Source organism: Salvia hispanica, chromosome 3 (assembly GCF_023119035.1).
Source record: "Salvia hispanica cultivar TCC Black 2014 chromosome 3, UniMelb_Shisp_WGS_1.0, whole genome shotgun sequence".
NCBI classification, from domain to species: domain Eukaryota; kingdom Viridiplantae; phylum Streptophyta; class Magnoliopsida; order Lamiales; family Lamiaceae; genus Salvia; species Salvia hispanica.
The window spans coordinates 44,615,640-44,640,458 of record NC_062967.1 but is presented as its reverse complement, the minus strand read 5'-3'; the positions used below and the strand labels follow the sequence as shown (position 1 = coordinate 44,640,458).

The 24,819-nt window shown below is 36.3% G+C and overlaps 2 protein-coding genes across 5 annotated transcripts; both read left to right on the top strand.

Moving 5' to 3' along the window:
- The first annotated feature begins 373 nt into the window (after positions 1 to 373).
- LOC125216292 (3-oxoacyl-[acyl-carrier-protein] synthase II, chloroplastic-like) lies at positions 374 to 8,409 on the top strand. Of its 3 annotated transcripts, none has more exons than XM_048117966.1 (13): positions 374 to 887; positions 1,509 to 1,714; positions 1,789 to 1,992; positions 2,402 to 2,512; positions 2,597 to 2,692; positions 2,841 to 2,886; positions 2,959 to 3,038; positions 3,594 to 3,662; positions 3,781 to 3,865; positions 5,723 to 5,877; positions 5,967 to 6,047; positions 7,241 to 7,300; positions 7,826 to 8,409. In XM_048117966.1, exons 1-13 carry the CDS (start codon positions 692 to 694, stop codon positions 7,940 to 7,942), a joined length of 1,506 nt encoding a protein of 501 aa, XP_047973923.1. In that variant the 5' UTR covers positions 374 to 691; the 3' UTR covers positions 7,943 to 8,409. The 3 variants fall into 3 exon arrangements, with proteins under 3 accessions (XP_047973923.1, XP_047973924.1, XP_047973925.1); XM_048117967.1 differs by lacking the exon at positions 374 to 887 and adding an exon at positions 1,285 to 1,419; XM_048117968.1 differs by lacking the exon at positions 374 to 887 and adding an exon at positions 1,318 to 1,391.
- A 5,294-nt stretch (positions 8,410 to 13,703) lies between these two features.
- On the top strand, positions 13,704 to 15,546 carry LOC125215779 (auxin-responsive protein SAUR36-like). Of its 2 annotated transcripts, none has more exons than XM_048117321.1 (3): positions 13,704 to 13,884; positions 14,386 to 14,947; positions 15,288 to 15,546. In XM_048117321.1, exons 2-3 carry the CDS (start codon positions 14,482 to 14,484, stop codon positions 15,323 to 15,325), a joined length of 504 nt encoding a protein of 167 aa, XP_047973278.1. In that variant the 5' UTR covers positions 13,704 to 13,884; positions 14,386 to 14,481; the 3' UTR covers positions 15,326 to 15,546. The 2 variants fall into 2 exon arrangements, with proteins under 2 accessions (XP_047973278.1, XP_047973277.1); XM_048117320.1 differs by having other exon boundaries at positions 13,705 to 13,884; positions 14,418 to 14,947.
- Positions 15,547 to 24,819: the final 9,273 nt, after the last annotated feature.

Genomic DNA, 24,819 nt, shown 5'->3' with positions numbered 1-24,819 from the left:
TTTATTGCGGCTGGCCTATGACTGGCCTAAATCTGACGTGGCAGGTGGTTTTTTAGTGTTGCTGACGTGACAGAGGAGAGAATGGCTGGCCTATGACTGGCCTATTAACCATTGCGGATGCTCTTATAATTGAATATTTATAACTCCGATAAAATCTCAAGCGAATTAGAATTGGCTGAAACAGCTGAATCGACTCGCCTGACATCCCATATAGAAATCTGTGATTCTTTCATTTAAAAAGAAAACATGAAAATGCAAGCAATAAAACATGAGACGGATTTTTGGCAAAGATAGAGCAGCGCATTCAGTGCTCATTTTCATTTCTCACGACAAGTCGTCTCCTCCGCAACTGTTTCAGAAAATACAGTATTTATTTTTTAACCAAAAAAACAAATAAAAGCGAAAAAAATCAGAAAAAATAAATAAAAGGAAATACGTAACACTGAGATTCAGTTCAAGGAAAAGCAGCGCCTTCTCGTTGGTTTCACCATCGTCATTTCAAAGCTCACACTCCACTCCAACCTTACTCACTCTACGTGCTACATAAAGAGACAGAGATAGAGAGAGAGGGGGAAAATTGAGCTTCAAATCTCTCTCTGCACGTATCTATAGCTTCATAACAGCTAGTGTATGCTCGCTGCGGATTTCTACACCCCTCGATTCCGTTAGTGTTGGCGGAGGGCGGATTTCGATGGCGTCGTCATCGGTGATGTGCTCTTGGCTGACGCCCCCATGCATGTCCAGCTCTCGCCGCCGCCGCGCCAAATGCGTTCCCAATCTCGTGAATTCCTCTCTCGCCATGGATAAATCTCGACAGTGTTTCGAATCGAGGAATGCTCCGATGCAGCGCTGCCGCCGCAAATTGCTCCGTTCCTCCGCCCATTCCGGTCATTGCTTTTTCTCGTTATTACTCTGTGCTAGACTGCTAGTGTATGTGTTCTGTGATTTTTTTATGACTTTTTCTGATTTGTTTTTTAAATATTGAGTTGATATACATATTTTCCCCCAATTTATTGTCGATGGCCTAATTATCTAGCAGAGGATTCATTTCAATCAGTTTTTTTACATTAGTTTGGACGGATAAACTGGAAGGAATGGTATCAATTTTATTGGATTGGTGGGTGTGGGTTTCATTATGGTGTAGTTGTTGCTCTAACTTCACTAATGCCAACCTACTCTCTGTGTCTGAAATGTGAAATTTTGGGTTTTGTGGTGGGTGGGTGCGGTTGGCTTTAGTTAGGTTTGCCAATTTGCATGTTGTCATTTTCCCCTTTCCCTTTTCCTTTCTCATCCCAGAAATTTCAGGTTCCCTGAGAATTTGACAGCTATGAGTCAATGGGCAGTTCATCTCATTGTGGACATTTAGTTTTATTCATTTTTCATAGTAGGGAGTAGGGACTCTGCAAAACACTTACAATAGTTATGTTTTTATGCATTTTATTAGTGGAGACACACACATATTAATATAATATGAGTATTAATTTTTGTTATTCTCATGTGAACTACAGGAGAAACGATGGAAGTAGCTGTTAGTCCGGCCACGGAAGTTTCATCGAAGATGAAACCTCCAACCAAGCAAAGACGAGTGGTCGTGACAGGTATGGGTGTGGAGACGTCACTTGGTAGTGATCCAGATGTCTTCTATAATAATCTGCTAAATGGAGTCAGTGGAATTAGTGAGATAGAGGCTTTTGATTGCTCGCAGTTTCCGACCGTATGTCATGAGCACTATCCTCTTTTCATTGCTTCGGGCTAGTTAAATTTTGTTATTAAGGGTTTCAATTGCAGAAAATTGCAGGAGAAATCAAGTCATTCTCAACAGATGGCTGGGTTGTACCTAAACTTTCCAAGAGAATGGACAGGTTCATGCTTTACATGCTGACAGCAGGAAAGAAGGCACTGGCTGATGGAGGAATTACCGAGGATCTCATGGACGAATTGAATAAAGCAAAATGTGGTGTTCTAATCGGCTCGGCTATGGGTGGAATGCAAGTATGTTCAGTTTTTTATTTGCTTAATAAGTACTATCAATTAAAGAAAGTGGCAGGGTATTAACTTGTGCTGTTGTGTTGAGCTCTGAGCTATAAATCTTACTATTAGAAATACTTAGCTTACTTCTAGTATTGGGGTTTATCTTTAAAGCTTAAAATCTAATTGTCTGCTATTTGGTTCACATGTGTCTTATCATTTTCTTCTTGAGATTACCGATCGGGACCATTTGTAAACTTTGTGTTTCATATTCATCCAATGAAAATGACAATTTCATATTTGGTCTGGTGGGGTATTTTTCTTGAGTTCTGCATCTTCAATGACGGCTACAGTTCACCATAGTTTTGATCAAGATATTTTCTATGAAATCACAGTTGTATCCCCTCTCTCAGTGGGTTTGGTATTTGTACAGGTTTTTTATGATGCAATTGAAGCATTGAGGATCTCATATAGGAAGATGAATCCATTTTGCGTTCCTTTTGCAACTACCAACATGGGTTCTGCCGTGCTTGCCATGGATTTGGTTAAATAAGCTCCCCCATTTTTGTACTTTATTGGCTTGGATAAAACATAACTGGTGACAGAATCTAAAGCCTAATTATTACAGGGATGGATGGGTCCAAACTACTCTATATCTACTGCGTGTGCAACAAGTAACTTCTGCATACTAAATGCTGCTAACCATATCATCAGAGGTGAAGCTGTAAGTCAATTGATTTTCTCTTTTAAGATCTAGGCTAGTGGTTCCTGTTCCTGGCTGTTATGCATCAATTCTTTTGTGAACCAACTGGACAATTCCCAAAGATAATGTCTTGGTCCTTGCTGGATTTTGATCTGTTAATATTTCTCAGGACATGATGCTTTGTGGTGGCTCAGATGCAGCAATTATACCAATAGGTGACTACCCTTTGTCTTGTTCACAAGTTCAGATTTGATATTTTAACTTCTCAACCATAAAATCTGGTGCAGGCTTGGGAGGCTTTGTTGCATGCAGAGCATTATCGCAAAGAAACAGTGATCCAACTAAAGCCTCACGCCCGTGGGATAGTGTAATGTTCTATTCATTTTATCTATATCATATGTGCATAAATTTGATAGAAAAATCATCAAAAAATCAGGATATTATATTTCATCTTAACGTCAGAAAGTTTCATACCTCCCATGCTGACATTGCTGCATTTGCTGGAAGCTAGACTGCAAAGTGAATATGTCATTTATTCTCTTAATCTAATAAAGTACTCCGTATAGTAGTACTGTTGATTACTTTATCTTCATTTCCTTGAAAGATAAACTGTCTTGATACCATTGAATAACCCGATATAGCTAAACCACTCAATAGTAGCATTTTGTAACAAATTGTGTGGATTGGCATGGTCTTGTGGTATTTCTAAAATTATTACTTTACAGGACATTTAAAGTGCCCAAATTTAACATTTCAATGCTTCGTGAAAATATAGTAATAATCATCCCCTGTTTTAAGATCCATGATTCAGTTCAGCCAACTGTTTAACTTGCAATCCTGCAGTATACGGGTGGCAGAACAAGAACCCAGCTTTTCTTGGTTCTCTGTGCCACTTTTGAAATTATGCGTTTATCTTTGACAGAGTCGTGATGGATTTGTTATGGGAGAAGGTGCTGGAGTACTACTCTTGGAAGAACTTGAACATGCAAAGGTTTTTCAAAACCGTCAACCTTACCAAGGCTTAATCCTTTTGCACTATATACAGTAAATTTTCGTGTTTACTAATAATTTTCGTAAAATTACATGTCAAACCATGTGTGAATGAGCAGAGTAGAGGTGCAACTATCTATGCTGAGTTTCTTGGAGGAAGCTTCACTTCTGATGCTTATCACATGACAGAGCCTCACCCACAAGGTGAACCCCTGGATTTATTTTATGTTGTAGAAATTATTTTGTAAACAAAGAGACGTCGTGATTGCAAATATATGATTAATGTGATACAACTTCAATTCAGTGAGTAAGAATGTCATAGAAAAGGTTGAACTGTCAACTCTCTTGGTAATCACTTGCCATCTGTAAGAACGATTGACTATGAAACTCTACACAAAGTTTTCACACTAGCAAATATGAGGTCAACATTTGTTGTTTTAAATTTGAGTGCAAGAATTGTCTTGTCATTAGTCCATGGCATCTACTTCCAGCAACAAGCAAACAATCCTTTTAGCGCTACTAGCTTATTTAGCATCATATGTTGTAGCAATTTTCCAGTTAAACCTTGATAATGATTTGATGGATTTTCGTGGAAAGTTCGATTTTGAGGTAATAATTATTGCAAATGATCTTAAACTAGCTCTATATTATACTCCCTCCGTCCGCGAATAGGAGTCCCGTTTTTCTATTTTGGTCCATCCACGAATAGGAGTCCCGGTTCATAATTACTATAAATTGTAAAGAGGCCCCACATTCCACTCACATATCATTTAAAACTAATATACACAAGTGGGACTCATATTCCACTAACTTTCTTCCACCCACTTGTCTTAACATTTCTTAAAACCCGTGCCGGAAAGAAATGGGACTCCTATTCGCGGACGGAGGGAGTAGTATATAAATTTGTTTTTGGAAGAGTGACTTGTAGGTTTGTTAAAAAGCCTGGACTTTATTAGGAGCTAATGTAATACGATATTGAACTAAGGTATTACGATATTTAACTGAAGTTCTTTGAGAAACACAAAAGATATAAACAGACTTATAACCAAAGCATTTGTGGCCGATGTGTTCCCAAATGATTCGTTTTTTCTTACAGTTTGCATGGAATAAGCTACCAGCACCCCCCTTCAGTGCTCTCTTAAAATTGCCAAAAGTACATCAAAAATCTTGAAAGAAGATGGTTTAACTATGTGATATTCGGTTAATTGCATCGTCACTATGCTAGTTCAATCATTTGTGCAATGCTATTAAGAGACCAACACATTTACTTCACCAAATAACGAATAAATAACTGCAGTTATATTTATGGTTGGATGCCACTAAGCTAGACTTGCTATTCTATCACTTGAGCATTTTCTACAAAGACCTTACCATTTTACTTCACAATATGAATGCAGTTATATTTATGGTTCACATTTTCAAATTTAATGATGAGCACTTATAACCATTATATACATAAGAAAAAATAGATTAGCCTCTACCCTTTTAAACAACACGGAGATTTCCACTTACTGTTTTAATTCAATAGTTGTAATGTGTTTTGCACTTGGAAATCTATTTTTCATAAAATTTGGCCATGATATTTACATCTTTAAAGTCTAACTGTATGGCTTGCCTCATCCCTGGTTATTTACCAGAACTGACACATTAACTGTTGGCTGTTTCATATTTACTGCTCACGAATGGATCAATTGATTCTTTAATCTATATACGATGCAGCCACTATAACCTCAAAGAAGATAGTATTAAATTATGACGATTAAGATAATTATAGAAGCATTCCCTAATATCTCTGGGACGGATAACTGCTTCTGTTTATTCAATTTACAGAGATTTTGCTCGGTCTAGCTGTTGTGATCGTTTTTAATTTTCTGTTTGCAGAACAGGCATTACATACCTTTGTCCAAATAGTTGTCTTGTTTGTCCTCTTTGGATGTTGAGCTGTTCCGATCTAGTCCAATTTCTGCAGTATTCAGTAGACAAATTAGAAGTAATGCAGGCTTCTGAATATCTTATGCCTGCTGCCATGTGTATTGACCTCCTGACCTTACCTACATGCAGGAACTGGTGTTATTTTATGTGTTGAGAAGGCTTTGGCTCAATCAGGAGTATCAAAAGAAGATGTAAATTATATAAATGCACATGCGACTTCTACTCCAGCTGGTGATCTTAAAGAGTATCAGGCTCTTATTCATTGTTTTGGCCAGAATCCAGAGGTCTTCTCATTAAATCAAACTCTTCGTCATCTATCAATGATTATTGCAAGGTGTTTGTACACGCCGTAGCTAATCCTTATATATTTTAGTTGAAAGTGAATTCCACAAAATCCATGATTGGGCACCTACTTGGAGCAGCTGGTGCTGTTGAGGCTGTTGCAACCGTCCAGGTTCCTAAAATATTTAATTTTATTGCAGCATAACTCTGATATATTTATTTGCAGTAATCCCCATAAAGTTCTGTGTAGAGTGCGAGTGTCTTGTAGATATTTGCTTAAGTAGTAGTAGGAGTTATTGTCTCATGTAAGACATGGAAACATAATTCTCTAATCGAGGCTTTTAAAGTTCGAAAGAAAATTATGATACTTGTATTGAATTTAAGACATTGTTTTGGCATTTTTGAAATTCTCTCTCATTGTGAAACTATATGCATTGCTGTAAACTGGGCAACTTGAAAAGTCTTGATGACAGAATCGACCTCAAGTAGTTGGATATTAGTCTTTATGCTTTTAGAAAGCAAATTGTGCTTTCTTTATGCCTCTGATCAGTTTTCGTATCATAAATGAAAGCCCCTATGCTACTTGAATATTATCATCTCCTTCCTGTTTGTTGGATTATATTTTTATGTAAATCCAGTTATGATCATAGGAATTTTTCCCACAAGTTCTTAAATGATGGGTTTCTGGAGTATAGTAATTTCAGCTTTCCTGTGACTGTTGGAAGGCTTTTCATGTACCTTCTGTCCTCGCCTTATTTGCTTCTGTTAATTGGTCCCTAAAGCATGATTGGTCTCTCTATGAATTGGTCTTTCATCATCATCTATCCTGCTATCCTGCTAAGTCTTCTCTGAAGTTCCATCCTTCAGTGCTGTCGTAAAGTCTCTTTGTTGCCTATGAAAGACTCTTTTGGACTCTCTCAGTTTTCAACTTTCTGCAACATCATACAACCAAAATCATGAGTATCACTGAAATATCATGACGCATAACATAGTATCATGACCAGAATGGAGACACTATTGAGCCATGCTGGTGACTAGGGTTTTAAAATTTTTATACTATTGCGTCTCCATAACGTGTTGGGCTTTTAGTGCTTCCTCCAGTTCTGGAATTTTTGTTTGCTCTTCTCTTAGGTTCTGAAGATCACTACCCTGATAGACAATATCTTTAACTACCTCAGTAAACCTTAACATCTTCCATGTCCCGCATTCATCTTCACCTAGCAGATTTTTACTCTTTTAAGGATAAATCAGATTCTAAGCTGGTGGGTTTATGCATCTGGATGTTATTGGCCAACTGAATTTACATATTCATGAACATCTGGAGTTTAATCCATTGTTGAATTATAATCCCTTGTTTTCTCATAGGCAATTCGAACTGGCTGGGTTCATCCAAATATCAATCTTGAAAATCCAGATGATGGCGTGGTATGAATTTTCTCAGTCCTTATTAATTGTGTATGGCATCATTGATATGATATTTCATATTACTGTTCTTTACCATGATTTTTTTGGTGGGTAACTAAATGCATAAAAAATAGTATACATACAACTAGGATGCTCTAGGGAGAACAATTCAAATGACCAGGAGAGGATAAACCCACCCTGGGAAACTAAAAAAAGGAACTTAGTATGATCCTGTTATAATATTGTGGTTATGGTAGCTATATCAACTCATGACACATGATTTCAGCTGGTTATTTGAGTTTTAATGGGAAACTTATAGATGGCGAACATATTGTTTCTTAGTGTAGAAATAGACAGGGGAGGACATGGCTGCATTGCAACCAGAAATAGTCTTCTATTACTGCTTAGCTTTTAATCAGATTAACCGAAGATTGTATATATGCTAATTTAATTTACTTAAATTCTAGTCAATCCTTATAATGTGTGTAAAGGGACAAGAATGTAATGTTCGTCCTTGGATGTTAACAAAGGTCACTCATGATTCAGGATGCAAATGTGCTAGTGGGACCAACAAAAGAAAGACTCGACATTAAAGTGGCACTGTCTAATTCGTTTGGGTTTGGTGGTCATAACTCATCGATTTTGTTTGCTCCGTACAAGTAGATTGTGTTGTTCCTCTGTGGTGGGAGTGAGAATGATGCAGCGGCACATGTGTCTAAAGATTTAATTAGGACAAAGGTGCTCGAGACAAACTGTTAAGGCGACACTGCATTTCTTTTCAGTGATAATGGAGGTACATTCCGTAGTAATTAGCATCTCTTTAGAAGCTGTTCTTTCCTGTGATGTATATTCCTGTTGGAGGAGAGCAACCTTACTCTCTGTGCCGGGTGAAAGGCTTACGTCAATTCGTTGGCAGAGGCAGAGGTTTTGTTTTATGGAATTATAATTTCATAATCAGAGTGAGGAAATCATCTCGGCTGTTCAGCCTTTTCGTGTTAGATTGGGATTAAAGCTAACTAGTTTTACCTAAATTGGATTCGTTTATTTTCTTCCCTTTTTCTGATTTGTTTAGACCATTTGACACTGGACAGCAATTTAATCTGATCTGAATTGCGACTGATTTGCTTCAATTGTGTATAAACTATGATACATTTCCGTATTCTTCTTCAGGCTTCTCTTCCAGTTTATATGGAAGATGAAATACACAATAAGAATTCGAAATTATTTATTTTTCATGAAGTTACTATGGAAAAAACGTGAAACAACATATATTCTGATTTGATTGATAAATCTTTGGGTTATAGGATTTATAAAAGCAGGATTAATATTCCATTCAATTTTTTCAATAGTATTCAACATTTCTTAAAATTCAATATTTTGCATACGGAGGATATATTAATTCTTGTTCTCGAAAAATATGGAAAAAAGGGGTCTGTGCCCCAATATCTGCCATAAAAGGACCAACCATAACAAATGGGAAGCGATACGACTCAACTCCAGCATAATAGCTCTAATATAGCTAGCCCTTTTAGGTACTTGAATATTGCCTAGCTGTTCGGGTCCATTTACGGTTATTGCTTCTGTAAACATGGTAGCTAAATAATCCCAACGTGTTACATAAGGTAAATATTGTATAATTGTTCGATTTTCCGCAATTTTCTCCATTCCTCTATGTAAATAACCTAATATAGGTTCACAGTCAATAACATCTTCACCGTCGAGAGTAACGATCAGTCGAAGAACACCATGCATTGATGGGTGGTGAGGCCCCATATTCACTATCATAAGGTCGTTTCTTGGAATTGGTGTAATCATAAGTTTTTACCGAGTCAGTCTTCCATGCATTTCTGAAAGTAAAAAGAAGTTCATTCCCATTTAAATGACTAAGCTCATCAAAAAGTATCATGCTTCAAATTAACGTGTTTTTATTTCTCGAATATCCAACTCATCAATTAATTCTTTATAGCGTCCTCTACTTCTTTTTGACAAATAGGCTAGTAGTCGTTGACGTTTTCCCAAAATTTTGCGCAAACCTCTCTGAGATGAAAAGTCTTTTTTGTGCAATTCCAAATGTGAAGTAAGTCTCCTTATCTTAGTGGTGAAACTGAATACTTGAAATTCAACAGACCCTCTATTTTCTTCGTTTTCTTTTTGAGAAATAATCGAAATTACGGAATTTTTTACCATAAAAATAGTAACTTAATTTTATTGTTATTTTTGTAAGATATAGTATAATTAATATTTTTTACATATTATTAATTATAGTTTACTATTCACTAAATATTAATAATTTTTAGAGTATATATTTATTTAAACTACCTAATGATTCTTTTTAAAAAAAATTATAATATTACTTCAGTCATATACAATTTTTTGCAGGGGTGGGAATTCGGTCGGTTCGGTTCCGACCGAATCGATTAGTCGGTTAACCGACTCCCATTTTTTTTGAAATCCAAAACCGGAACCAAACCCTTTGTCGGTTCGGTCTTCGGTTCCAACGAAGGAACCGACCTCAAGTGCAATATACTACATTAAGTAATAAGTCGTGAAATCAAAAGGACAAAAACTATGATTCCATTCTATCATCAAAAACCAAAATTCCAACAATGTATACAACACTAAGTCCAAAACCAATATAAACCAACATCATTTATCAAACTAATTTTTACGTTTCTTAAACAATAATAATAAAACTAAAATAAATATATAACATTAAATATTTAGAAAATAACGGTTATTCGGTTCTAACCTTTCCGTTCTCGGTTAGAACTGGAACCGAGATTAGCTTAAACTTAATAACCGGAACCGAACACCTTATTTTTTTGGTTCTCGATTAACCGAAAACCAAAAATATAAGGTTCGGTTCTCGGTTAACCAAGAACCGAGAACCGTTTCCCCAGGCCTACTTTTTTGATAATACGAACTTTATCTATTTTTATACATATATATAATATTTTATTTTTATCTACACTAATTAATAATTTATGTATTTAATTATATTTACTGATAAAATTTATTCAATTTAAATATTTGAATATTGTTTTTATATTTATATTATACCTATAACTAATTATATACAAGGTTTAATGTTTTTTTATATATTATGAATTATATTTTATCATTTATTACGTATTTTTGTGTATTACATATATTAATTTAATATATTTATAATAGTATAACGGTTCGCCCTGTGGTTAAACCGGTCCGACCGGTTGAACCATGAACTAGTAGTTTCGCCGGTTTGCTCACCAGTCCGATTTTTTGAAACATTGGTATATACCAACTCACATATACGATGTTGAATATTGAGCGAGATAACAAATCCCAAAAATTCGAAGAAAGTGGAAACTAGAAGTGGAGCTGCGGGGGATCAAACCCCGTCCTCTGTCGCATGCAAAGCGGGCGCTCTACCATTTGAGCTGCAACCCCATGTTTACGTAATGTCCTTCTTAATTATACAAGTTAATAATGAATATGATTGCTCAATCTATTTTAATGCGTACATGGTTGAATTGTCAATAATTTTGTGCATTTCTTCTCCAAAAGTTTGCTCATTTTTGTGAATTGGGATTCATGAATCTGAGAATGGGTGCATATTAACTTTTGGAAATATTTATATTAACGAATCTTGTGCATTAAAAATGCCAATTAAATTTTCTATACTCCATTAATTGTGTCACTTCCAACAAATGTTCTGCAACTGTTTTTTTGATTAAAATGTAACCATTGGTGGTATAGAAACTACTATCTGATTATGATGTATTAATATTATCGAATGCCAAGAAAACTATAAGCAAATTTTTGTGAATGAAGCATAAGAAATAGACAAATAGTTATGAGAGTGTGGGATCGGTAGACTGTCATGCAAATATTGAATGTACAAGGGCCTCCCTGCAAATATGATGGAAATGATATTGAGTGTACAAGGGCCTCCCTACAAATATATTTTCAATCATTTATATGTGGGCGTAGCTAGAGATCGAACCACATAGTTGTTGTTCGTTTTGATTGTCATGCTTATTCTCAACAATTGGCGTCGTCTGTAGGAAGCGAAGTATGGCAATAACAAGATTCGATGTCGAAAAGTTGAATGAAATTTCTTTTCCCGCATTATGAAGGATCAAAATGAAGGCTCTATTTGTTCAATCAAGACTCGTTGACGCTCTGGGGATGGATCCAAAGGCCATGGATGGTCCACATGAAAAAGGGGCGGCCAATAAGCAAGAAATGATGTGATAATCTTAAATCTTCATGATAAGGTGCTAAAAGAGGTTACTAAAGAAATCATTGCAACTGGGGTTTGACTTTTGACTAGAGTTGTCTACTGACCCATTGAAATGAAATGGGCTTGAGTTGGGTTCATTGATTAAACTGGATCTTTTGATATTTTTTCTTAGTGTTTCATTAGTTATAAGTTCAAAACCCGTGTTATTCTAAAGAATATTTTATGGGGACTGAATGAATGTATCCTTATACTAAAATTGAGATTATTATTTGGTAAAATCATTTGCGGTCCGATGGTAATGGTGACCACTCTCGTAGCGACAACCCAAGTTCAAATCTACCTAGATGTTTTTTTTTTTTTTTTTTTTTTTTTTTAATTTTTTTAATTTTTTTTATTTATAATATCCTATTCTATTGTTATATATTACGTGGAGTATTTTTTTTTGTCTTTTTGTATATATTATATTGTTTTTTATTTTTCATTCTTCTTTCTTTATATTAGTAGTTATTTTTCTTTCTTCTTTTGCATATATTATGTATTTATTTTATTTTCTTTCTATCTTTCATATACTTCCTCCATTCTTTATAATTTGTGACTTATTTCCATTTTCATTCGTTCCTAATAATTTGTCACCTTTAATTTGTCACATTTTATTATAAAAGTAACGTATAAAAGTGAGAGCCACGTCCATTAACTTTTTCACAATTTCTATTACATTTATTGAAACCCAGTATTATTATTTTTTTCTTTCTATTTTTTTTTTGTTACAAATAGGTTGTATTTTAGTTGTACTGTACTTTTATCTGAATTATATTCTGAATGGATTGGTATGGATTTGATTTCTATTTTTTATATTAGGTAGTTTTCATATTATTTTTATTTTATTATATTTTTAATTTTTTGGTATGAATCTGAAAATTCAATCTGTTTCTAAGTATAGTTTGCATGTTTACTTTTTGTTTATGGCTATATTAGTCAAAATTTTTACGTAGTACAAATTGCTACGTTAGTTGTGATATAACGTGTTACTTTTTTTATTTTATTATGCATAACTTTAAAAATAAAACATTGCTTTAAAATGTACTCCTATTTTATGTATTATTTTATTTTAATCGTTTTGTGTAATTATTTATCGTAAATCTTGCCCTTTCAAAACATGCCAATATGTGTATTGTATATGACTAAATCTCCTGCAAATTGCATATACATGATAACATGAATATAAAGAAAAGATTGTACTCATATAAGTTTGGCAACGACAAAAGCAAGAGTAGTTAGTTCGTGCACTTAATTTTTAATGTAAAGTTGATGAAGTTTAGAAATAGAGAAACAATAGTTAAAATAGTGTAGTAAAATATTTAAGTGAATTTTTTTTTATAAACTTCCCTGGAAAGTATGTACTAGCATTTTCTTTTTAGTCTATTTCTAAAAATTGTAAATTTTTAATTATTAATAATTAATAATGTAAACCCCACTCTCCATTAATAGTTTTCTATTATCCTTTCTCTACAGTTCTTTTACTTTGTCAATTATAAATTAAAATCTATGCCCAACCAAATACTCCCTCCGTTCCATAGTAATAGAGACATTTCATTTTGCGCACTTATTTTTGAAAAAATAATTATAAATAGTTAAAATGGAGAAAAAGTAAAGTAAAAGAGTATTAATATTATAAATAAGACTCTTCTCTACATTATTCTTTCTCTTACTTTATTTTTTCTCCACTTTAACTATTTATAATTATTTTTTCAAAATGAGTGTGCAAAATGGAATGCCTCTATTACTATGGAACGGAGGGAGTACTATATACTCCCTCCATCTTATAAAAATATGTGCACTTTTCATTTTCGTCCGTCCCACAAAAATATATGTATTCTATTTTTGGAAAATTATATCAATTTAATAGTGTAGGTCTCACTATCCACTAACATTATTTTAACTACCATTTTTCTCTTCTCTCTTTACCAATTTTGTCTTAATTTTCGTAATATATCCATTGAGTATATTTATATGGGATGAAGACAGTATTAAATTAATGAGTATTAAATTAATTTGGTATATTAACTAAAATGACAAAAGAAGAATATATTGACCAAAATAATAAAAGGAGAATATTTTTTAGGAATTTATGGTATACGAATAAAATAAGTTAAATAATAACGTTGTTAGATATGGTAAGATTTCAGTGTTTTTCAACTGAAAAAGCAAAAAGGAAAGAAGGTGAACCATAGGAAAAGAAGCTCCCATATTTAGATCTATATTTTGTCCAGCACAAACTCCTCCATCATTTTTACCATTTCATCAATTCTTTTACCGCTTCGATTCGTTGTTGCCGCCTTATCGTCACCTTCCGCCGCCGTGTCTCTGCCACCACCATTTGGTATTCCCACCGCTTCACCGCCACCTTTCCATATTTCCCAATTTTGCATGTTTTTTCATATGTTTTCTGTTCCCTCATGCGATTCATCGATGAAAAATTGAATGCACGGATTTCGTTTTTTGTTATTCGATTGAAATGAGGCAATTGATGTGTCATAATTTTGATATTTGTGAACAAATCGATCTATTGAAGTGTTATGTTGTTTGATTTCGTGTGTAATTGATGATATCTGATTTCAAATGAGTATGTTAGATGTATGAAGAAATGCTTAAACTGTGGATCTGATTATGCTGTTTTCCTTTGTTTAATAGAGAAGAGCTGTGCCCTAATTATACACACATCAAATCATTGTTAATCACGATTAATTAGTGTATGAAATCACTAAAATTGATCAATTCTGAAAAGTAATTTTAGGGGATGAGGTGCTTCTCTAGATTAAAAGTGTTCCTAGATGTTGCTTATCACTCAAAAGAGTGTGATAGTCTGTTTTTCTTTTTGAAGCATGATCTGATGAGGTGAACTCTTCTTGCCAGAGGAGGAGTTGAAGAAGGCCTAAAAAATATCCGCGTTTGGCGTTCCGGTTAACGCTTAAGCAGAATGGATGACAATGGAGAAAGCAAGATCACGAGCATCGGGCAAATTGTTAGGTTCAAGGCGTTCCTTAAAAAATGGCAGCTCGTGGCTCTGACGCCCAAGAACTGCACGACGACAGCGTCCAAAGGAGGCGCCTGTGCAGCCATCTCGCCTGAGATCAGCTTGAGGTTGAGAAACTCAAACCTACAGTACGACTCGGACGATGAGAGCAGCCATAGCTTAGAGATGCCTAGCGACGTTCCCAAAGGCTATCTTGCTGTATATGTGGGGCCGGAGCTTCGCAGGTTTATCATCCCCACTAGCTATCTTGGTGATCCCTTGTTTAAGGTCTTGCTGGAGAAGGTTGAGGAGGAGTTTGGATTCGATCACAGCGGCGGCCTCACAATCCCTTGTGACATCGAGACGTTTAAGTATCTCCAGCAATGCATGGAAAATCACAGAAAGGAGCAAGCTTGTCCGACAAATGCAGGTATTGCTTCTCTCTTTCCCCTAAATGAAACACACCAAAACATCAATTTGATTAACAATGAGATGGTTTCAAGAAGCTGATTTTTCTTGTGCATTTTTTGTGAATCTGTCGATTGATCTTTCCAGCTTCCTAACAGAGAATGTCGAAGCTAATAATTAAACGCTTCGACTTTCATGTTTCATGCTTGAATGATATCGTGCATTTGTGTGCAAGGACTAAACTCAGTTTGCTGCCAATGCTATCTACACTGTGATAATGCATCATATAGTTTAAACGTTTCAAAATGCATATTTTGCATAATCTTGAATTTGTGTTACTGAACTTACCCTGTATGTTACAGCCACGGGGGATACCTCATCACCGGATTTAGAGGAGTGACGGTTGCAGAAGTGCTTTCAGATTAGAGATGATGTAGGATGTTAAAGAAAGGTTGCTTGAAGACATTTTTCTTTTCAAATATTGAAGAAGCATTTTATAAAATGGACTGACTTTAGATCTGGAGTTAGATTCAATCCGATGGATTTGCATTGTCGAGAAAATACTTGTAATATCGTATGACAATATTTCTACACATTATATCTGGAGTAGTCATTTTGTTACTTTCTTACAAAAACTTCCTGCTCAAACCCACAAACGCCCGTTTTGTAAAAATCATACTCCCTTCGTCCCACTTTAGGATACCGGTTGAGTTCGGCACAGGTTTTAAGAAATGTAAAGAAAAGTTGGTGAAAAAAGATAGTGGAATGTGGGTCCTACTTTTATATATTAGTTTTATAATAAAATGTGAGTTGAAAATAGTGAGTGGAATGTGGGGCCTTTTACCAATTATGGAATATTCCAACCGGGACTTCTAAAGTGGGTTCATTACAAAAAAAACAAGCTTTGCCGAGCACTTGGTGCTCGGAAATATAAAGCAAAATGCTCGGAAAATCGAGATATACCGAGCACTTTCCTAGCACCGAGAGTGCTCGGTATTCGCTTCGTCGGAATTTTTATACAAGCACCTTAGAGTGCTCGGACATCCGAGCACCCGATTGTGCTCGAAAAATGCCAAGCACATACTAAAGTGCTCGTAATATTTCCGAGCACTTATATGATTTTCAGATTTTGGAATATATGCGAGCACATACTCAGGTGCTCGGAAATTTCCAAGCACATACCTAGGTGCTCGGAATTCTGGTTTCTAAATTTTTCTATATTTTTCTATATTTTTTATTTAATGAATTATAAATAAATTAATTTAGTTTATTATATTTTTTAAAATTATTATTAGTTAAATCAATATAAACAAAGCTGAAATTGCATTATATTAAATTGAATTAAATTGTTTTACAGTGAATTGAATTGAAATGCTAAAAATTTATGAATTTGAATAGACAAGCACTAAGCTTGGGTCAAGACTAGAATCCAAGCTAGCAAAATCTTTATGCATCTCACAATCCGTATTGCTTCAATGGCCCGTAATGCCAGCCATAGTACATGATGAGGAGGAAGGCATCAGCTATCACGAGCCGGACCCAACCACCTTGAAAAGCACATCCAAAAAATGCATGCATTCCAGTACGAGGGAAAACCACGTAATCACCTATGACAAAGAAGCCAACGATGGTGGATTAACCGCCTATGACAACAAACTATAAGTAGGACATGTAAAAGAGAGACTTTCTTTAAACATCTATAGCTCTTAAGCTATATCAGATTCTCTTACAATGAGTAAACTCTGCCATGAAGTATCTATGCATTAAGATATTTATGGCTAACACTTTTCAAAAAATTAATTGCTCACCTTGGACCCCAAGGCTCCAACTTTGTGATATCAAATTTGTACTCCGAGAAAAATCTAATCAAAATGAGAGAAAGACAGCTCTTTTAGCATACATGTATCTCAAACCAAGTCCCATCATGGGGTGGAGGCAGGTCAGAGAACGGCCGTATAAGGGGAGTCGGGGTTCGGTGCTGGGGACATGTACATAAGCAAAATATAAAACATTCTAGACTTCATCAATATTTTTTCTTCATGCAACCCTGCACAAAAGTTGAGATACATACATATTGCTAAAATTCTTGGATGCTAAAGCTATAAAAAGGGCCACAAGACCTAGCTAGCATTATAACTTCCTAATTCATTAAATAGGTCCAACTTACAACACATGACAGTAGTAGTAAATTCAAGGGTGTCCTCCACAAGAAGGGAAATGTGCCTTAAAGGGCAAAAGACGAACTCCAAACGATTGTTCAATTTAGTTAAGAAGGAAAAAAGTGAGTCATACTTCTCATCATCTCACCCTTTTAAAAATGGTGAGAATAGTTGTCTTGCAACTAAAGCTGGCAAGATTCCTTTCAATAATTCATGCTGTCATAATGAGTGTGAGAACTTGCCTTCTTTTTGCGTTTTAAAGTAAAAGCAAACAAAAGTGAATATTATCATTTTCTTATATTATAGATAAACATCTTCTTCTTCTTTCAAGTTGGGCTTCTTCCTAGAAAATAAGTTCTTATTCATAACTAGTAATAACATTATTAAGTGTATAAATATCGTTTCTCTAATTATTTCTTTTATTTAAAGGGTTACGAAACATGAAATGTTTTTGGAGAAGATCTGATAAAATAATCAAGGTGATTGGGCATCTTGCATAATATCATCAGAATGATGACTTTCCCCAATATCATTTTTAGAATTTTTTTTAGTTTCATCATATCCATCATCAGAAAAAAGTTTAGTTCTAAGATACCTTTAAGGTCCTTAAGATCATCTCTCGGGAAGTTTTCAATAAGCTCGCCAAAATTTCAGCAAGAACCCTTTTAGGGGTTCCTTATGGTTGGGTAGTTGGTTTAATTTGTTCAAGATCAATGAAAGGTCTTACTTGTATGTATGTTTACACAGTGTGTTCAAAAGAAAATTACAGGTTCCCTAGGTCCAGCAAATCCACTAGATCACGCGGTCTAGGAACTCGTTGGTCGCAGGAAATCCCGTCGTCGGACACACAGAGCACCTCTTTCAAAAACCCTCAACCACTTTACTAAACCTAGTATAGGGAAGTAGGGATCGATCCCACAGAGAAGGATGCGTAATACTCATGTTCAAAGATTTGGGTGTGTTTTTGGTGTTGGCTGCTGCCACGCATTTTTTTTTTTTGGGTTGAGGAAAACAAATTAAACTTGACTTGAGAATCTTTAAAACTCCTAAGCTAACAGCTAGACCTAGGCGAAATTATAAGAGAACGTTGCAAAGGAAATTAACTGCTCAACACTTGATCTAAGAAAACTACTTTACTACTAGACCTAGGAAACAAACTGACTGTGGGGACCATGACTGAAAAAGCAGAGTACGTACGAAAAGCTGACAAAATAACTAACTCTAGTACTAACTAACAGCGACATCATCTTCTATAACCAAATTGCGTAAAACTCATAAGAAAATCAACGTGAACGAAATCAAAACAGAGCAACTAATTCCAAGTCAAATCAATGCATAATCAACGAAGAACTGAACAGATCTGCAGACGCTAGACGAAGCAAAACAGAAAACAAGAAGAAAACTCAAATCCATCTAACAACTTCCTATTCTCGCCTCGAATCCAACCTCAGACGCTAAATCCACTCGGATCCAAGCGTCCAACACGAACTCCAACCAACAGAAACACTTCATCACTTCAGATTCGAACAACAACCTCCAAACAGTCAATAAACCACAGATCTATCACCAAATTCCCATATCAAACACCACAATATCAAAATAAAACAGAGATAGATTAATACTTGTAAAAATAAACTTCCAGCAGAGAGATCTACGTAAATCAACTTGAAATTCAACTACTAAACACAAATCAACCAAAGCGAAAAGATAATAAGTATCATCAACAACCAAGTCGACTCCCAAAAGTGAAGTTCGACAACAAAACGAGTAAAACAACTGAAATTAAGAGAAATTGTATCTTCGTCCACACTCGGACGCTGTTGCAAACGCGTAACTTCTAAAGAAAATAACCCTTCGTACCCGACTACCCCAGATCTCTCATTCCCAAGTGTGTGTAATGTGTGTGAGCTAAGAAGAGAGTGAAAAAGTGATATGATGTGCGTTGCATGCTCTTCTATATATAGGCGTTGGAGTGGGGCCCAGCGAGGTATAGATAAGACTTTGTTGCCCTAAGCTATTGACTCCTCTGTCACGCCTTCTTTCCTTTTAAATCCTGCTCACTTCGTTCCTTTCCTTCGCTAGACCATCTCCTTCAAAGATTTCCTCGATCTAGCGATTTTTCTTCACACACCTGGCTTAGGAAACGTGTTAGACCCAGCAAATTATAACGTTTTTCACATATAACCGATGCATGAAATTAGCCTTATCAATCAATCATTCCCCTTTTTGAGAATATTGATTCTTCGAAGAAATCAAATTCATCCCACCATTTAATGAGAATTCTCTTTCCTAAATAAGGGACATGACAATAAGTGATCTTGAATTATTAATTGGAACATTTCTGACAATAATATCCCACTTAAGAATTCAAGGAACTTGATAGAGACCTGCAAATATAAGCTCTTTGTATTTCATGGATTTGTTTACTACGCAGAAATCATAAAAGATTGACCTACGTTATCGGGAAGGATAGTTGGATTTAATCCCCATTATGAGAACCAAAAATTAAACCACCGAGGGAGATTAGTGGTATCAAAATCTCTGAATTGAAGAAACCAACTATGCTTCATTTTCATGTCTTCATAATAGAAAATTCCTGGCCATGCTTTGGTATAATCAAAGTAGTTGAACCATGGATTATCATAGGTTCTTTTTTCTTTCGATGTTTCTCCAAAACTATATGTCTCAGATCCATTTTTTCAAGGTGATTAGCTTTTTTATAAAGATTTTAGAATATGCCTACTTGTTACCTGATATGATAACTGAATCAAAATCTACTTATTTAGTAGATTGCAAATTTGTAGTGTAGCAAAATAACATTGAAATAATTATGGGTGATGGAAAGGATCTGCATAATCCCTTAGGTAAAATGTAGGAATTTCAATTGGTGAAAGATGATAATATTTATTCTCAATTGGACAAATCCATTCCGTAGATAACGGAATATAAGGATATAAGAATTCATTAGTATGATTAGACTTTACCAACCGAATGGATTTGTCCAATTGAGAATAAATATTCTCAGCCTTCATCAATTGAAATTGCAACATTTTACCTAAGGAATTAAGCAGATCCTTTCCATCACCCGAAATAATTTTTCAGTGTTATTTTGCTACACTACAAATTTGCAATCTACTAAATCAGTAGATTTTGATTCAGTTATCATCAGGTAACGAGTGGGCATATTCTAAAGCCTTTATAAGAAAGGTAATCACCTCAAAAGAATGGAAAGGAGACTTGTATAGTTTCCGAAAACCATTAAAAGGAAAAAGAACCTATGATAAACCATGGTTTAACTACTTTGATTATACTGAAGCATGTCGGGAATTTTCTAGTTATGAAGACAAAAAAATGAAGCATAGTTGGTTTCTTCAATTCAGAGATTTTGATACCACTAATCTCCCTCGGTGGTTTATTTTTGGGTTCTCATAATGGGGATTAAATCCAATTATCCTTCTCGATAACGTAGGTCAATCTTTTAGATTTCTGCGTAGTAAACAAATCCATGAAATACAAAGAGCTTATGTTTGCAGCTCTCTATCAAGTTCCTTGGATTCTTAAGTGGGATATTATTGTCAGAAATGTTCCAATTAATAATTCAAGATTACTTAGTGTCATGTCCCTTATTTAGGAAAGAGAATTCTCATTAAATGGTGGGATAAATTAGATTTCTTCGTAGAATCAATATTCTCAAAAAGGAAAATGATTGATCTTGAACCAATTAAACCAACTACGCAACCAGAAGGCACCCCTAAAAGGGCTCTTGCTGAAAGTTTGGGTGAGCTTATGGAAAACTCCCCAAGAGGGGGATCTTAAGAACCTTAAATGGTATCTTAGAACTAAATTATTTTTTTTATAATGAATGTGATGAAACTAAAAAAAATTGGGGAAAAGGATATGGGAAAAGTCATCATCCTAAGAGCATCTCCAATGACGGACGTCGCGGTAGGACGTCGCGGACGTCCGTAGTGAAGAAGAAGGGCGGACACACCCATCTCATATGCCCGTCGGATGGGCTCGGACGTCCGACCCACGGGCGGACGGACGTCCGCCACTGTGGCGAGGGTCGGACGTCCCGGTCGGACTTCCGAGTTTTAATATTTTTTTTTATTTTTTTATTTAAAAAAAAAACTCTATAAATAGGGCTTGTTGAACTTCATTTCATTCACACCACTTGTGTTGACAAGTTTCTCTCTCTAAACTCTATTTTCAAGTATATCTAGAATGGCTAGTAGTCGTGCGGGTGGTAGTGGCGGAGGTGCTAGTGATAGTGATAGTGATAGTGATAGTGATAATGAATTGGATCTCGCTGTGGACGGGGCGATTGATCGATTGCTACGGCAGAGGCAGCAGCGGCGGGAGCAGGCGGCGGCGGCGGTACCTCGGCCGATCCATCGCCGACGTCATGTACCCCGGGACCACATTGCTGCTCATATTCGGTTGTATCAGGACTACTTCGCTCCGCAGCCGCGTTTTGGGGATGTCTTATTCCGGCGACGTTTTAGGATGCATTGTCCGCTGTTTATGCATATCGTGGGTGCTTTAGAGAGAAGATACGAGTTTTTTAGGATCGGGGAGGATGCAGCTGGCAAACCCGGACACACGCCCTTACAGAAGTGCACTTGCCGCAATCGGGCAACTGGCATACGGAGGCCCGACCGACATGTTCGACGAGTACCTCCACATTGGCGAGTCTTCAGTCGTCGAGTGTCTGCTGAATTTTTGCGCGGGCGTTAGATCGATATTCGGAGGTCACTATCTTCGGAGTCCGAGCCCCGATGACTGCCAGCGGCTGGTAAATATGCACGGGTCGGTGCACGGGTTCCCTGGGATGTTGGGCAGCATATATTGTATGCATTGGGAGTGGAAGAACCGCCCCGCCGCCTGGAAGGGGATACACACTTCCGGCTTCAAAGCCAAGCATCCCACGATGATCCTTGAAGCTGTAGCTGACTACCGGTTGTGGATATGGCATGCTTATTTTGGAGTCGCCGGGTCGAACAACGACCTCAACGTCCTCCGATCGTCGCCCCCTGTTCAACGATCAGCTGCAATGGCGTTGGTCCCGCCATCGCTTTAAGCCGCCAACGGCAACCAACACAATATGGGATACTATTTGGCGGATGGGATATACCCAACTGGCCTGTCTTTGTGAAGACGATCAAGCATGCGATCGGACCAAAGAAGTCCTACTTTGCAAGCCGTCAGGAGGCAGCGCGCAAGGATGTTGAGCGGGCATTTGGTATACTCCAGAGTCGATGGGGGATGGTGAAGGGTCCTGCACGACAGTGGTATATTCCCAACATCGGCGACATCATGTACGCATGTATCATTTTGCACAACATGATTGTCGAAAGTGAAGGGGACGAACTAACTCAGTGGACCAACGAAGATGATACGGGTGCCGGTCCAAGCCACGGTGTGGCCAGCGCGAATGTGAACATGGGGGTACCTCATGGAGAGGTTGAGCGGTTGCGCGCATTTGCCGACATGCGGCAAAGAGATGCCCATGTTCGACTTCAGGAGGATATCATCGAAGAGGTTTGGATGCGGAGGGGTGGACGTTGATGTGGTTGGTTTCTTTTTTTTATTGACTATGTAATTTTTTTTTTCCGAATAATGTATGTTTTTTTAATGAAATATTCGCATTTCCCCGTTCGTATTCGTGTTGAAATTTTAATTCCATAAATAGAATAATTGTGAATTTTAATTTTATTGCGGGAAGTCCTAGTGGGAAGTCCTAGTGCATGGGAGTCCTAGTGATGTGACAGTAAAATGAGAAGTCCTAGTGATGACGTGACAGGAAGTTTTTGTGGAAAGTCCTATTGGAAGTCCTAGTGGGAGGGGCGCCACCGAAAATGCTCTAATGACATTATGCAAGATGTCCAATCACCCTGATTATTTTATCATATCTTCTCTAAAAAAATTCATGTTTCGTAACCCTTTAAATAAAAGAAATAATTGGGGAAACGCTATTAATACCCTTAATAATGTTATTACTAGCAATGAAAAAGAGCTTATTTTTTTTGGGAAGAAGCCCGACTTGAAAGAAAAAGAAGGTATTTATCTATAACACAAGAAAATGATAGTAATGCCTGCAGGGGCTTAGCGCAGTTGCATTCGGGGGAGCAGATATTGCTACAAGGAGCTGGGTTCGAATCCCACTACTGGCGTGTGGGAGCTTCCATCTCTCAGGCACAAGTGTGAGGCCTTGAGAGATGGGCTCCTGTCAGGACAGTGGGTTGAAGGCCTTCTCTTTAACGGGCCGCTGTATACTCTGATTGAACCCCCTCACAAACTGTCGGCCGAGGTGTAGTGGCGGCTGGGGTGACCACATCACCTTTTTGCTACAAGAAAATGATAGTAATATTCATTTTTATTTGCTTTTAATTAAAATTGTGAAAAAAAAAGGCAAGTCCTCGCTCTCATTATTATGGCAGCATGAATTATTACGAGCACCACAGGCTGGTTATGGTAGCGATAAGCCGTAAATCCCAACCGTCATGACTCATGAAGGACACTCGCAATAATGGAGAGATAAATTCAATGGAAGCAAAAGAAAGCTATCTCCAGCAGCTACAGACAGCAGCCTATGACGGCCCAGTAAATGGCCACAGACCTCTCCAAATAACTCGTCATCCATTAAAAAATCTGGCACCACAAATAATATGATTATCAATTTATGCTATTGTCACCAACATAAACGCGAGACTAACAAACATCACCAAAATTTGATGTTAAACCCTATACCCACAAAAATCTGGCACCAGAACCAATACAATTATCAATTTAAGCTTTCACCAAGATAGAAATGAAAAGCAACAAAACGCTTAGCAAAGTACCAGTCATTAAACATTCTGCAAATCCTAATACTCTTCCCTACACACTAATTTAACATACAAAAAGATGAACAAGAAAATTTACCCCAAATTTATATACTAATTTTTAAAAATAATACTCCTTAATTTCTGCTATTGTATCAAATGGAACGAAGGTTTTGAGGAAAGATTTGTGAAGAGAAGAAAATTAGTAAAAATAGATGCTCACATGTTACAGAGTTGAAGAGGTGGGAGGGGAAGGAGAGAGAAGGGACGCAGCGCAGAAAGAAAAAGGAGGCACAAATGGGTCGAGGTGCTGAGGGGAGAGAAAAGGGAGGGAGAAAATGGGAGACAAGTGTGCGCATAGGATTCAGAAAAAGTACTCCCTCCGTCCCGGCTAAGATGACACATTGCTTAGCCGGCACGGAATTTTAGAAGTTATTGATTAAAGTATTTAATTGGAGAAAGAAGGTGGGTGTAAATATTAAAGTAGAGAGATAAAGAAAAATGGATATTTTAATAGGAGTGAGAAAAAGTAGTTGAATTTATTAATTGGAGAGGGAAAGATACCAAGAAAAAGAAATGTATCATCTTAGTTGGGACAAACTAAAAATGAAAATGTGTCATCTTAAGCGGGACGGATGGTGTAGTATTTTCTTCTATTATTTGTCACTTTTGGTAAGTTTTTGATAAGTTTAGGGGATTTTTTTATATATAAATTTTATTCATTCTTAAAATGCTTTTGATATGTTTACAAAACTATTTAATTTTTGTATTTTTATCAATTATCTATCATTAAAGACGCATTTTATTCACCATATATTTTAAAAAATTATTTAACTTTATAAAAGTTAATTAATGAAAAGGTAAGTAGAATTTGAATTTCATTTTAATATATTAATATTATACTAATAAAA